The sequence below is a fragment of the Hippoglossus stenolepis genome, chromosome 6 (genome assembly GCF_022539355.2).
Source record: "Hippoglossus stenolepis isolate QCI-W04-F060 chromosome 6, HSTE1.2, whole genome shotgun sequence".
In the NCBI taxonomy this organism is placed as follows: Eukaryota; Metazoa; Chordata; class Actinopteri; order Pleuronectiformes; family Pleuronectidae; genus Hippoglossus; species Hippoglossus stenolepis.
In genome coordinates, this window is record NC_061488.1 from 1,533,291 (window position 1) to 1,547,720 (window position 14,430).

The 14,430-nt window shown below is 42.7% G+C and overlaps 1 protein-coding gene across 2 annotated transcripts in view; it reads right to left on the reverse strand.

Moving 5' to 3' along the window:
• LOC118111481 (myosin-7-like) overlaps positions 1 to 9,732 on the reverse strand; it is a 22,201-nt gene extending 12,469 nt beyond the window's left edge. For both annotated transcript variants that reach the window (XM_047340361.1, XM_047340360.1), the window contains exons 1-25: positions 9,656 to 9,732; positions 8,016 to 8,115; positions 7,246 to 7,349; positions 6,854 to 6,997; positions 6,611 to 6,767; positions 6,382 to 6,409; positions 6,108 to 6,201; positions 5,886 to 5,978; positions 5,735 to 5,798; positions 5,112 to 5,210; positions 4,563 to 4,666; positions 4,343 to 4,481; positions 4,001 to 4,119; positions 3,766 to 3,915; positions 3,290 to 3,460; positions 3,015 to 3,194; positions 2,313 to 2,445; positions 2,094 to 2,167; positions 1,849 to 1,936; positions 1,493 to 1,610; positions 1,239 to 1,362; positions 1,014 to 1,150; positions 682 to 852; positions 452 to 536; positions 1 to 26 (exon numbers count right to left, since the gene is read on the reverse strand). The exon at positions 1 to 26 is cut by the window's left edge and continues 217 nt beyond it. In XM_047340361.1, the coding sequence (XP_047196317.1) occupies positions 1 to 26; positions 452 to 536; positions 682 to 852; positions 1,014 to 1,150; positions 1,239 to 1,362; positions 1,493 to 1,610; positions 1,849 to 1,936; positions 2,094 to 2,167; positions 2,313 to 2,445; positions 3,015 to 3,194; positions 3,290 to 3,460; positions 3,766 to 3,915; positions 4,001 to 4,119; positions 4,343 to 4,481; positions 4,563 to 4,666; positions 5,112 to 5,210; positions 5,735 to 5,798; positions 5,886 to 5,978; positions 6,108 to 6,201; positions 6,382 to 6,409; positions 6,611 to 6,767; positions 6,854 to 6,997; positions 7,246 to 7,349; positions 8,016 to 8,115 (2,702 nt within the window). In that variant the 5' untranslated portion in view covers positions 9,656 to 9,732. The remainder of the gene's footprint in view (positions 27 to 451; positions 537 to 681; positions 853 to 1,013; positions 1,151 to 1,238; positions 1,363 to 1,492; positions 1,611 to 1,848; positions 1,937 to 2,093; positions 2,168 to 2,312; positions 2,446 to 3,014; positions 3,195 to 3,289; positions 3,461 to 3,765; positions 3,916 to 4,000; positions 4,120 to 4,342; positions 4,482 to 4,562; positions 4,667 to 5,111; positions 5,211 to 5,734; positions 5,799 to 5,885; positions 5,979 to 6,107; positions 6,202 to 6,381; positions 6,410 to 6,610; positions 6,768 to 6,853; positions 6,998 to 7,245; positions 7,350 to 8,015; positions 8,116 to 9,655) is intronic.
• Positions 9,733 to 14,430: the final 4,698 nt, after the last annotated feature.

A 14,430-nucleotide genomic window follows, 5' to 3' on the forward strand; every position in this document is an offset into this window, starting at 1 on the left:
TCTGCATCCGACAGGTTGTCCTGCTCCTGGGTGGATGGGATGGACAAAAACATACATTTTAGACATTTTAAAGAAAGGATGAGTTTACAAGGGATCAGCTAATTAAAGGAGTTATTAAATTATGACGCGACATTAATTAGTGAACAAGATTTATGAAATGTTTGATTTATTAAAATGTATTTTATTCCAAATTCATCTATTGTGTTATTTCTTAGGCTGATCAACTGTTTAGGGCCGAGCAGCGACGCAGGATACATGAGACTCGTGTGGTTAAAAGCAGGAGTTTATCTCTGCAGGCAGATTATTGTTTATCATTTTACTAACAGGCCAAAACAACATCAGCATTTATATTTATAATAATGTTTTTCCTCGAAATAACATCCAGGTGTAAACCCAAGGTGAGAGGACACAGAGGATTTGTGATGTCTCAGCATGTTTCAGTGCGACTTACAGCTTGGAGCTGCAGAGACAGGTCATTTTTCTCCTGAACCAGATCCACCTGCTTCACCTCGGCCTCCTGACGCTTCACCTCCGACCTGAAGAAGAAAAACAACGAACCAAAGTGACAGAGCGAAAAGACGAGAGAGCGAAGAGCAGAACAAACTAAAACCCAAACATCTTCCATCGTGTACGATTGTCCCAGTGTGATTTTACTGCCCACAGACGGGCGGGTGAACAGACCTGTCGAAGGCATCTTTGAGTTTGGTGAAGTCCTCGTTCAGAGCAGCCAGTTCTTTCTCCACCTGGGCGCTCCTGAGCAGGGGGCGGAGCTTATAGAACAGCATCATCCACGGCCAAGTCCGCACTGTGAAGAAAGCTCTGAGGTTGAACTGGATCACTATCACAGCCTCCCTGAAAAGAAGAAATAAAGACGACAACTGTGTTTTTATCACAGAGACGGGCGACATTTCTCAAAAGCACACACAGATTTTTCTTTCCCGGGAGGATTAAGTCGATAAACCGGATACAAAACTCTCTGAGTGATATGATTCTCGATCCCTCATCATATTGACCTTTGCAGTATCAGCTTCTCTCGTTGTTTCCTCATCAGCTTCCCTCTGCACATGGCCTGGACGACGGTGAGGATCTCAGACAGACGAGTGTCCCTCATGTCCTCCAGCAGACCCAACAGACCGGCCTTAAAAAATACCTGAGGAGCAGAGTGGAATGAAACAGATCATGTTTAAAGTAAGTTCTGGTAACAGCAGAATCAATTACTCAGAATATCTGTGTTGTACCTTAGTGTGTCCAAACTTGTACTGGGTGTGGTCGATGTTCAGGGAGCCCAGCAGTTTCTCCACGGCCTTCCTGCTGTCCACGAAGGAATCCTCCGGAATCGCAGAAGGATTCAAGATGCGATAACTTGGAAACCAGACAGACGTGCACATGGATTAACTGAAGGTTTGAAAATCAGCTGTAAATACTCGAGGTATCAACGCACAGACCGGACTGAAACAGCAGCTTGTGCTTCTGTGTTCGGTTTCGGACTCACCGCTGTCTGAACTCAGCGTACAGGATGCGGTTGGGAAAGCCCTTCCTGCAAATCCTGATCCCTTCGAGGACTCCGTTACACCTCAGCTGGTGGAGGACCCGGAAAGGATCCATCACACCTGGAAATCACATGGAAACACCTGAAACATCTCCAGCAACAGCATCAAGACGATCTCTACTGCAGCTCTCTGCCTCCACCAACCAGTGCAGTTTCAGGCTAAATATGTTTTGTTTCCTCATATTGACCAGGGTCATCTCCAGATCGTCCACGAGGAATTCCCTCAAGGCGATACAAGAATGAGACGGACGGACAGACAACCTGAAAACATGACGCCTCCCCACTGGGTGTTTGGTTACCTGGAGTCTTGGTCTCGTTGGGGATGATGCAGCGGACGAAGTGAGGCTGAGTGCTGCGGAGGTTCGCCATCAGCTTCTTAAGATTCTCCTGGATTCAAACACACAAAGACAAAGAGCTGTAGACTTCTATGAGGTGGGTCGAGTGTCGAGAGTCTCAACCAATCACAGCCAGTCGAGGAGGTTGTTGAAGAACCAAAACCCAAACGTACTGTAATCTGTTGTGAGTATGTTCTGCAACAGCTCACCTTGTGTAACTGGGAAACTGTTTGGAAGGAAGCTGCTTTCCTCCTGTGTCTGGTTTCATACTTCGGATCAGAAGCTGAAACCACATCACAAACAAACAGTTTACTATTCGTCCACAGTGTCACCTCACACCTCTTTCTTATATTTATTTATTTTTTCACATTTGCAGCCTCTGGGTTTTGTGAAGTACTTGAACCTGTGGGAAATCTTTGTCTATTTACCCATCTCAGTGGTGATGTAGTTCTCAAAAAGTTTAGCCATCAGCTTGTTTGAGGATTTCCGGAACAGAACCACCACCGTCTCATTCAGAGGATCTCTGTTTTTATCCAGCCAGCCTGTGATGTTGTACGGCACCTAAAATCAAAACACAGATTAGTTTCTCTTTGAATCTATTCCATCTTGTGATGTTGGGTTGTTTCCGTAGTCTTAGCTAGTGGGAGCCTAAAGATCCTGAGAAGAAGAGGCCCGAGCATAGAGCCTTGAGGGACGCCATGTCATTTTTGTTCTTTTGTGTATCAAGCTCTTCAAAATAAAAAATACATCGTTATTGTGCTTTGCTGAACCTTCACAGTTCTTCAGATGTAGTGGAAAAATCTAACTTTTAGTTCTGGAATCAAACTCTTTCATATCTGGAAGTGTTGGTACAAAAAGAACAATAGCAGAACAGTAATTGTAAAGTAATTTCTACGTCTGTCCATATTCAACATGGAGATATTTCTTATGGCTCCTCCAAAATCATAAACTGCATGTTTACTTTAATTTCACCTATGATTGTCACAGAAGATGTGATGGAGACATGTCCGCTGTAATGGATCAGTTTGCAAAAACATTCATATTTACTTGTTTTTCTATCAATCAATGCATCTGTATTAACTATTGACCAATTCAACTGGTGCAAAGGAACGATATGGGCTGATACGCACCACTCCAGCATAGTGAACCACCTCGAAGTGCGACTCATATTTGCGCTTCTTGTCCAGCCTTGGCCTCTGGAAGTTGGGCGACTTGCCCAGATGGTTGTCATAGAGTTTGGTTTTAAAGCTCTGGTCCGTGGCCTTGGGGAACATACACTCCTCTTCCATGATGGACAGAATACCCATGGGCTACACACAGAATCAGGGATTATTTTCATAAAGGCGATGCTAAACCTTTATTCAACGATATGACTGCAGATTTGTTTGCCCACACACAAACACACTTTCTCTATGAGGTCGATGCAGGCCTGTAAGTCCAAACCGAAGTCGATGAAGGTCCACTCTATCCCCTCCATCTTGTAATCCTCCTGCTCCTGGATGAACATGTGGTGGTTGAAGTACTGCTGCAGTTTTTCGTTGGTGAAGTTGATGCACAGCTGCTCAAAGTTATTGAACTGCAGAAAGACAGAAACATGTTTGTGGTTCAGCATCACAGACATGTTTTCCCTGTAGAAATATGAAGGATCATCGGTCCGAGCAACGGGCTCAGGACATCAAGCTCAAGACAAAGACGAGAAACACAAGGCAACTTCTAAAAAAACTAAACTCATTCAGGACTTAAGAGATGCAGCTCCAGGACGAACCAGTTCTACACCTGCACAGTAAACACAGGTTTTAAATCCAGAAATCTATAGATATTTTGTATTTGAAGGAACTTTTGGATCTCGACGGGATGTTTCTGTCCTTCTCTCTTCTTTACCTCAAAGATCTCGAAGCCGGCGATGTCGAGGACTCCGATGAAGTACTGACGAGGCAGCGGGGTGTATAAGGACGAGTTGATACGACTCACCAACCACTTGAACATGCGGTCGTACGTGGCCTTAGCCAGGGCTGCAACTGCAAAGTTAACCTGCACAGAGACAAGAAAATACAATCAGCAGATGGACTCAGTGTTTTAAAGTTAGTGTGACAGAGTATGAAAAAGATCTGGTTACCTGTTCCACAGTTTGTCCTTTCACAATGAACTCGTTTCCGACCTTGACGCGGGGGTTCAGGAGGCCCTTCAGCAGGTCGGCAGAGCTGATGCCCATCAGATAGGCTGCCTTATCCTCACCTACACACAACACACACATCATGTACATTTACACAGTATAATATAACAGTCAACAGGAATGGATGTACAGTGACTTACAGTTTGAATTCTCAGGTACAGGGACTTTATTTCATGATGTTTAAAACTTAAGAGTGACAAAATGACAATGTGTCTCCATGTTTGTGTGTTTTGTGTGTCTTCCTGCAGTGTTGTGTATCCACAGCTCTCCTGAGGCTGCTCTTACTCTCCGTGCCGTCGGCCTCGGCCTGCTCCTCCCTCTGTTTCTTCTTGAACTTCATGTTACCAAAGTGCATGATGGCGCCAACGATCTTATAGCAGCCGTACTTCTCTTCAGGAGTGAAGCCCAGCGTGTCCATGGCGTGCTGCACACAGGCAGAGGTCAGAGGTCAGGGTTAGCGTGACGTCGGGGCCAGTGCGTCTCTCTGAGGTCAAAGGTTACTTACGTCAGTGAGCTTCAGCTCCTCCCCGTCGTTGATGCTGTCCACCTTGGTCTCACCCTGGCAGCAGAAGTGGTAGTCGTAGGGGTTGGTGGTCACCAGCAACATGTCTGCAACAACCCACAACCACAAATATTACAGCATCTCAATAACAAAGCACCTGGATCGCCCCCTGGTGGCTGGTTGCAGTACAGGTCCTAATCCCTGCCTCCTCCATGTTAGCAGATTGTTTGGTCCAACAAAAAAATCCAAATCCACGATAAATAAATGTTTGTCAAAGAAGGTTTCTGTCATTTCAGGTCGTTCTTATCAAACTGATGTTTGTTCATGTTTCTGATCAGTTTAGTTTGAATTAGTTGATGATATACAAACGAGCTGAGACATCGTGATTGACAGCTGAGACTGACCCGTGATTGGTTCTGATTTTTAGTTGTTCAGTAACAGTTTTGATATAAAAATATGAATATCAGTGAATATTAATGAGATTAATAACATTATTTGTAGGTGGTGATCCTGGCTTGTGATTGGACAGGTTACATCAGTGGGCGGGGTTACCTTGTAGCTCTGGTTTGTGATTGGACAGGATCTGGTAGTAGATGTGGTAGCTCCTCTCTCCGGGCTGTTGGAACACGACTCTGGATTTTTCCAGAAGATCTGATCAAATTGAACAAATGGACGACTTAGGTTTTATATCAGTGTCTGATCGTTCAGGCACGATGGAAATAGAATCATGATAAATGCAGAGCTGCAAGATTCCTGATTTCTGTCATTTTAAACCAGTTTTACTACATTTAAGAAAACAACAGGCAGTAAACTTGATAATATCTAATCCACTATTACGACCTTTAAAATCCTTTCAGGTCACAACTTACATTATTTTCATCACATTGTAAATTTGTGCATCAAATAGGCTGCAGAAAATACGCTGATTATTCTGAAATGAAATCAAAAATATATTAAAAAATCTAAATCAAAATGTTAGGCCTATTCCCTTGCTACTTGAAAATGTTTAAAATATGAATGTTATTGTATTGTATTGCAGTTTCAGGTCCTTGGCAGTGGGGGTGCTACACAAATAAAAACACACAAACATCCAGAAACAGTCGAGACATCAACTTTTAACAAATTCAATTTTTCCAGAGCTGTTGTAGAGAATCTGAAGTTGATTAAAAACTCACAAATGTCGATGTCGGCAGACGCCAGCTTCCCCGTCGTCCCGAAGTGAATCCTGATGAACTTTCCCTGCCACACAAACACACACTCGTTACCACACAATAATAAATATTAAACTTTCATCAGTGACGAAGCCTCAGTCCTCACGAAACTCACAAAACGAGAGGAGTTGTCGTTTCGGATGGTTTTTGCGTTGCCGAACGCTTCCATAGCCGGATTAGCTTCAATGATCTGGTCCTCCAAAGATCCCTGAACGCACAGAGACGGAGAAGAACAGTTTCATTATGTGACTCAGTGTTTTATATAAAATACAATTTCATATTAATATATAAAATACAGGGAGACAGTGAAGAGAGAAGAGATGTTGAGGTGACTCACTCCTTTCTTCACATTTTCTCCCAGAGAAGCGATGATGGCGAAATACTGAATCACTCTCTTAGTGTTGACTGTTTTCCCTGCACCAGACTCACCTCTGACAACAGCAACACACAACAACACACAACAACACACAACAACACACAACAACAAACAACACAGATGCATTGTCATTCAGGTCCAGGTAGAAAAATCACTGAAAACGAAAAGTACTAAAAATGTATGTAACAGGTTAATTCTTCTTTTAAACAATGCTCCTGTTGCGGTCGAGACTCACGTGATGAGCATCGACTGGTTCTCTCGATCTGTGGAGGAGAACGAAGCCATGAAATAAAACCAGCAGAGGAACAGAAGAGCTCCGAGTAGAGCAGTGACTTCTGGGTAATATGTCGTCTGAATGACCACATGATAGGACAATAGTGGGATAATTAAATTCTCGCCTGACCCCCCCGGGTGAGGTCAGGACGCCTCATCAACGTTAGAGGTCAAAGGTCGATCAGACTCACTCTGCAGCAGGTCGGTGTAGGCGTTGTCGGCGATGGAGAAGATGTGGGGCGGAGTCTCTGTGCGCCGCCTTCCTTTATAGGCCCTTACCACCTGACGAGAGTAGACCGGCAGCGACTTGTACGGATTGACACAGACACAGAACAGCCCCGAGTAGGTCTGCACACACACAGACACACACACACACACACACAGTGAGAATAAGGACAGCGTGTCGGGGCGGTGACGTTCACTCAGATACGTACGTAGATCATCCACATGCTGTATCTTCTCCTCATGTTGAAAAGGACAGAAGCTTCGTTCAGATTAGTCAGCATGGCCATGTCCTCCAACATGTCGAACCTCGCAGGGTTCATGGGCTGGAGGTCGTCTCCTTTCACGATCAGAAACTGAAACACAGGAAACAACCAGGTTGAAGATCACATGACCAATGTGTGAAGATCAATACAAAGATCAGTGCAACATAATGATGATTATTAGTTTATCATTAATACATAAGAGTCAGTTCAGTTCCCCAAAAAATGTGGAGAAACGCAGAGAGCAGCATTAAACTGAAACTTGTGATTGTTATTAAATTGTTTAACAACTAACTATTAATAACTAACTAACTAACTAACTAACTGACTGACTAACCCACCCGTCCGTCCTTGGTCTCCACAGTGGACTTGTCTCCATTCACTTCTTTCAGCTCCACTTCAACATACGCTTCAGTCTCGTCCGGCATCCAGACACGCTTCGTACCTGAGAGAAAAGAATCACACTTATTTTTATTTCTACACACAAACAAACACACAAGTTACATTTCGACCACAGGATCTAAGAACCTCTGTGGGAACTTTGATTGTTTAGAAACGTTGAAAAGATGTTTTAACGTCAAGCTGTTCGGTTCAGTATTAACACTTAAAGATAAATTCTTCTGACGTTTTCGCCTCTTTGAACAGTTAATCAGAGAACGCAATGAATCATGGGAAACGTTGGACCGGGAAGGATCCAGCCGGTGGAGCCATGTTCGCTCTGGACGGACACATCTGTCCACCGCCATCGGAGGAACCTTCGAACTGGGACGGTCAAGTCCAGCATTTTATCTCAGATGTCATTTTGAAGTGTTTGTCTCTTTTTCAACGTCGACATCAACACGATTTGAATCTGCTCCGTGAAGTCTTACAGTGTAATGTACAGCGTCGCACTAATGCTGCCTGTACATTACAGTTATCACAGCCTCGTTGTTGTTGTGTAGTTTTCAGACACAACCTCTGAGTTCTTGAAAAACGTTCCTGGGTCTAAACTTTGTCGGTATTTTGGTTGAAATGCAGCTTTAAATAGAAACAGGTAGAAACCCACAGTTCTAATGTTAATTTAAAATGAAGATGAGTACAGTGAATATGAATAAATATGAATGTGTCATACCATCATAAGCCTGGGCCATCGCAGCCAGCTGCTCCAGGTTGGTGAGACGAATGAAGCGAGCAGCTTCTCCAAACTCGTCCAAATCCAGGAACCGAGACATCTGAGCACAAGAGGATTCGTTAAAGGTGCAGACGTTTGATTTCAAAACCACAGTTGTGTGGAAGCACTTTGTGCAAAGACCACGACTTGTGTGTTTAGTGTTTCTCTCCTCAACAGGAACCTTTAACATCGTTGTGATGTCATGTGACGTCATGTTTTTGCGTAGTCCACGCCCAGTAGCTCGTCTGACACGCCCCCTTATGAGGACAGGTAAAGTGAGGACGGAGACACTTCCTACACATGTTGGACGTGTTTGACCAATCACCAAACGTCCAGCTGGACAATCATATATATATAGTGTTACATTGCATTGTACACTTGCTGCTGCAGTATTTGAGTATTTGTCCGTAAATTGATGAGTTTTGACAGTTTTGGAAACAATGGATCAAATTCATCAGGCTTTGATTCAGTATAGAAACTGCTCATCAGCAGAATTATTATTAACATCTTCAAACGTCAAAAAGCCAAATCGCTGTTTGTCTCTTTCACTGAGAATCTTTATTTAGCTTCTGCGTGAAGACCAACCAGCGAACTGGCCCAGCAGCCGTTTCCCAGTCACCTCCACACATTCCTCCGGACCTCAGAGCAGCTGCCACAGCAGACTCTCCCTGTATTATTGTCTTTTCATGCCTGAGCCTCCGTCGCACACAGACACAACCGCCACACAAATCCTCACAGTAAATATCACTGGTTATATTTACTGTCAGACAGCAGATGTTGGCTCTTTGGGATCAGGTCTTAAGTTGGAATCACAAACAGATGAAGACACAAACAGATGAAGACACAAACAGATGAAGACACAAACAGATGAAGACATTATCTTCATGAAACAATCACAGTTAATAACCTGATTCAGAAACAACAGCACATAGATGCTTTCACACAGACCGTCCCAGCAATGCAGATTAATATGTACACATATCTATATCAAACTATATATACTGTGTAACTGGAAACTCTTATTGTAGGTCAGTGGTTAATTATAAACATCCCTAATCATAACGTTATTTAATAAAATGCATCATCTGAGCAGAACATAGACAGATATTATAAAGATAGATTATTAGATGCAGTCGATATCTCAAACCTCTGAGTTCTGATGAGGATTAAACAGCTTTTAAATTCAATCTGACAACTTCCGGTGTTTGTGATTGTTTGTTTGTGTCAAATCTGACTTGATGCAGCAGATCAGCTCAGATTTCACTCAAACGTCACAAATACTAATTCATAATTTAAGCTAATGATGTTAATTCAGTGCTGAATCATTGAGGTCGTAGAGAAACTGAAGATAATGCAGCTGCAGCAGTTTGTCATGCATCATCTTTGTATTTCTAAATATCACCAACTTCTTGGGCCTTTGTTGTATAAATTTGACAGGTTTGGATTTTGCAGCTGCAGTTTTTTGATTCCTGATCAGACTCTGGATCTCCTCTAACCTCGCCGCTCTGGACGGTTTCCCTCGCTGAGACTCGCGGATGCTGTCGTCTTCAGAGACTTTGTGAGGTGGACGTGATGGAGGAGTCAGATTCCTGTGTACTCACTGTGTCAGGTTGGTCTGGTCCGAAGCTCGCGGTGGATTCAGTGTCTCTGCTGCAGCACGATACGTGAGGAAGTTCTGAAGAACATAGAACAGAGCCTCGCCTCACTTTATAACCTCTCTGTAAAGGTCGCCGCAGCATGTGACCTCCTCCGCTGCAGCTGATTGGTGGGGCTGGTGTCAGTGGACGGTCATAAAAGGCCTGATGGGGTCGTCATGGAATTCCAAAATGAAGCAGAGAGGCAAAACTAAAGCCACATGTGCTCATCCTCTGTCTCAGCTACTGTATCCGGTCTATCTATGGAAGCTGAGCCACCACGTCGCTCCATACTTCTCTCTTTCTCTCTCATGGACTCATCCATCCATCTATGGTCATCAGACCTCCACCTCTCCCTCACTCCATCCTCTCCTGTTTAAACCAGGATTGTTCATTACTTCTTTTGTTTAAATTGTATTATATCTACGATGTAAAGTTGTTAACAGATTAATTATCGGCTGAAATCTCACGCTCCCTCTGTCTTTGTGTTTCTGATGGAGAATCTGCATCTAATCACGACAACAGGATGAAACTCAGTGTAGAGACATCATGTCTGAGGGAAGTGTTTCTAAAAGTTAAATTGTTGTCTTCTTCATTAGGTCTGTTTTTGTATTAATGACCATTTGGTTAACCAGGTTTAGAAATGATGGACAAAGTGTTGAACAGGAGTTGTGTCCCTGAATCAGGTCACAGCCGGCCCCGCCCTTATCTCTGCAACTTCGAGCGGCTGCAATTACTGCAGCTCAGCCCCCATAGATCATTAGTTAATTAGCTTAGTGGCTTCATCACGACGCACAACAAATCCTGGGATAATACATTTGTTGTTGCCCTGTTTGAAGGAGTCTCTGAAATGGGACAGACCCACGGTGATGGTGCTGTGACTGGGGACGCCCGTGATGCTCGTGCCTGAAGGTTCGGACCCGGATCCGTCCTCAGCCTCTGGAGGACGACGCCCCTCAGTCAGGACGACGCCCCCGAGTCAGGACACAGCTTCTCTGGTGGTAATAAACCAGAAATGTCCTTTTTACCAAAAATGAAAATAAATATAGTTAATCTATAATGTAGATTAATTTAACAATATATTTTTAAAAATTAACAGTTGGATATAAAACTTTACCCAAGTTTAAAAAAAATATTTAAAACAGAAAAACAGCAAAGTGCAAAATAAAGTCATCAAAGACCAGTTTTAGTGTTGTTCTCTTACTTATCAAATATCAAACACTTATTTGTCTTTTCTTGTTGGATTTATTTATTGTTAAATAAAGTTTATATTTCTCCCTCCACACCTCCGCAGCCGCCAGCTGCCTCCAGTGGACGAGCGGGGGATCGACCGAGAGCTTGGACTTTCTCTTGGCAAAGAACCAAACATGTAACTCTCTGTTTGTTTCTCTCTGTTTTATGTGAAGCTCTCTCCCTCCGTCTCTTTGTCCTCCATCCATCCCTCGCTCTCCCTCCAGTTGTCTCTCCAGCTGATTCTCTCTAATCCAGGATAACTTTGTGTGAAGCTTAAAAACTGACTCACACACCCTTAATAACACCTGACCTGCAGTGCACGCACACACACACACACACACACACACACACACACACACACACACACACACACACACACACACACACACACACACACACACACACACACACACACACACATATTTTGCAGACCTCTAACAAATCCTCCTTTTGTCATGTTTACGATGTTTGTTCTCCTCTTGAGCTTTGGTGCTTTGTATCGGCATCTTTTTTTTATTTGTTCTCTCAACTTTTATTTATGAGGTGAAGTTCCTCAACAAATAAAAACATGAATCTGTATTCATAGTCATAAAGTCATTAGATTCCAAATAGATTTGTTATAAATATAAAAGAAAATAAACATTAAATCAAAATCAGGGAAGATAAAACAAACTGAGATAAAACAAAACTGCCTTTAAATGAACTATTCTTATTTAACTTTAACTAATAAATTAACACTAAAAAGACAGTTCCAATAACAAACAGCAGGGGGCAGATACATAATATTTGTAGATTCAGGATTACGTGTTGACAGAAACATGAAGCTGCTGAACGCTCGAACCACAACTCGCGAGAAATGTGTGTCCAACACTCATTGGACCTTTCCAGCGTGAGGACGAGAGGAGGAGACGCCAGGTTCTGAAACAGCTTCACAGCAGCTGTCGACAGATCACAACGTACGACTGTGGATATTTATATCAGACATACCGTGAATTATCAGGTTCTCTGTGGCGATAATAGTGATGTGTCTTCATTATTCTACATCAGGACGATTAATGGTCTCAATGTACAAAAGAATGAATCATAATCATCGTTCATTAACAGTTATTCAATAATTATAATATTAAATATATATAAAATAATGTTAAAAAGTAATAAAACAATCAGAAATTTGCAAAAACACCTAAACTAAGTGTTTTACTGCAGACTGCAGATAAAGATGGACGACATGACAGCTCCCAAAAGGGAAGCCAAAGCCTCTTGATCTCCCCCTGGTGGCCGGCCGCAGTATAGGTCATAACCCCACCTCCTCCATGGTAGTAGATGGGACATGGACCAAAGATGTTTCTGTCATTTCAGCTCGTTCTTATCTCACTGATGTTTGTTCAAGTGTTTCTGATCAGTTTGGTTTTAATGACGTATTTGATGATTTAAAAAGAGGCTGAGACGTCATGATTGACAGCTGAGACTGACTCCTGATTGACAGCTGAGACTGACTCCTGATTGGTTGATGTCAGCTCATTAAATGTTGGTGGATCCAGGAAAGTTTTAAAATTTCCATCAATTTCTCAGTTAATATTTCATAGAACTTGATGAAAAAAATTGGACACATTAGAGGCCTGATATTTATGAGTGTGTGTGTGTGTGTGAGTGTGTTTGTGTGAGTGTATGTATGTATGTATGTATACACACACACACACACACACACACACACACACACACACACACACACACACACACACACACACTCAGCCCTTGTGCACAGTGTTAATACCAAAAGAATAGAATATAAATCCTCTTACATTTGAGCTGGACAGCAAATCACACACCCGTCATACCAGAGCACACACACACACATTTGTAATCAGATTGAACAGAATGTCCTCGATCCTACAGCCTAAAAGAGTGGTCCTCACTCACACACACACACACACACACACACACACACAGTGTATCCCAGAACAATGGGCGACGCTATAAATTTATTTTAGCTGAACAACAGAGAGACGCCACAGGAGCCGTGACATTGTCCTCTCAAGCTCCATAATGCTACAGACACACACACACACACACACACACACACACACACACGCTCTTACACAATGTTTTCCATAATCCTCAAACTGAAATTTCGTCATTTCCTTCATGACATTTTATTTGTTTAGCCCATATTCACAAATCAGAAATCCCAACTTCCCAGAATTCCCAGTGACAAATGTGTAACTGGGTCTAAAACCTGAAGGCCGCTCAGTTTGTTGCTCTGCAGGATCAGGACGAGCGGCTCGACCCGAGAATGTGTCGAATGTTTCACTTTTTGATTGATTTCCAAAATAGCTGCAGGTTCATTTTAATTAAAGAACTTGTTTAATCTCGAGAAGAGTAAATCATCTCCAGCAGTCAGTTATTTCTTTTGTGCAAATTAATTTGGTGCGTTATGAAGAACCCACAGAATCATCATGAACTCAGCTACACTCGTTGTTCAGCCTCTTTCAGCTCCAGCTCTGCAGGAAGCTGATGGGATGTAACAGGAGAGCAAACCAGGGCTAAAGAGAATGTGATATAACTTCAAATACAACTCGTGGTTTGTGACACGTTTAATCAAAACAGCTGAATATGTGATGATATTTCTGAAACGTCCTCTTATTTGTTCCTGATTCTTCAGTTGGCCGGTAATGTTCAGAGAGAGTTCAGCTCTGGAAGTGAAACATTGATCCTCATGTATCATGAGACAGAGACACGTGGAGAACGACAGCACCAGAGAGAGATCAGGTGAAACACTGAACAGGTTCTCTTTTTGATCGGTTTATGAAAAAGTTAAAACTGCAGATTTCAATGGATTCGGGTTAAAGTTCATTCAGTTTGAGGTTTTTTCATTTGGTTTAAACTGATTAGAATCTGAATAATAATCGCTGTAAATTAGTCTCAACCAAACTGGGTTCAGCTCCTTCACCGGGTCACTCAGAGAACAGCTGGAGGGAATCGATCCAATCAGAAGATCAGCCAGAGCATCAAAATACACACACACACACACACACACACACACACACACACACACACACACACACACAGGACCTGGTGACTGGTCTGGTCAGGCAACAACTATGGGCTGCATTCCACCAAGGCTCCAGAGCAAAGCTCCAAAATCCTAATGGAAGCTCTGCAAACACACAGACACACACACACACACACACACACACACACACACACACATTTAAAATACACATTGACCATAGGCAGCACCGACCAGAACAGCACCTGTTGTTATGGAAACATGATCGAGAACAATGACAACATTCATTGGTCAGATATACATACTTACAATTTATACATAACATCACACACACACACACACACACACACACACACACACACAGCAGGGTGAGCTGAGAACAATACACTCTATTTATAGACCATAATATGCACACACACACACACACACACACAGAACAATCTGACTTTATCTTACCATTAATATTTATTGGTGTTTATTTGTAAAGTAAATACATTAA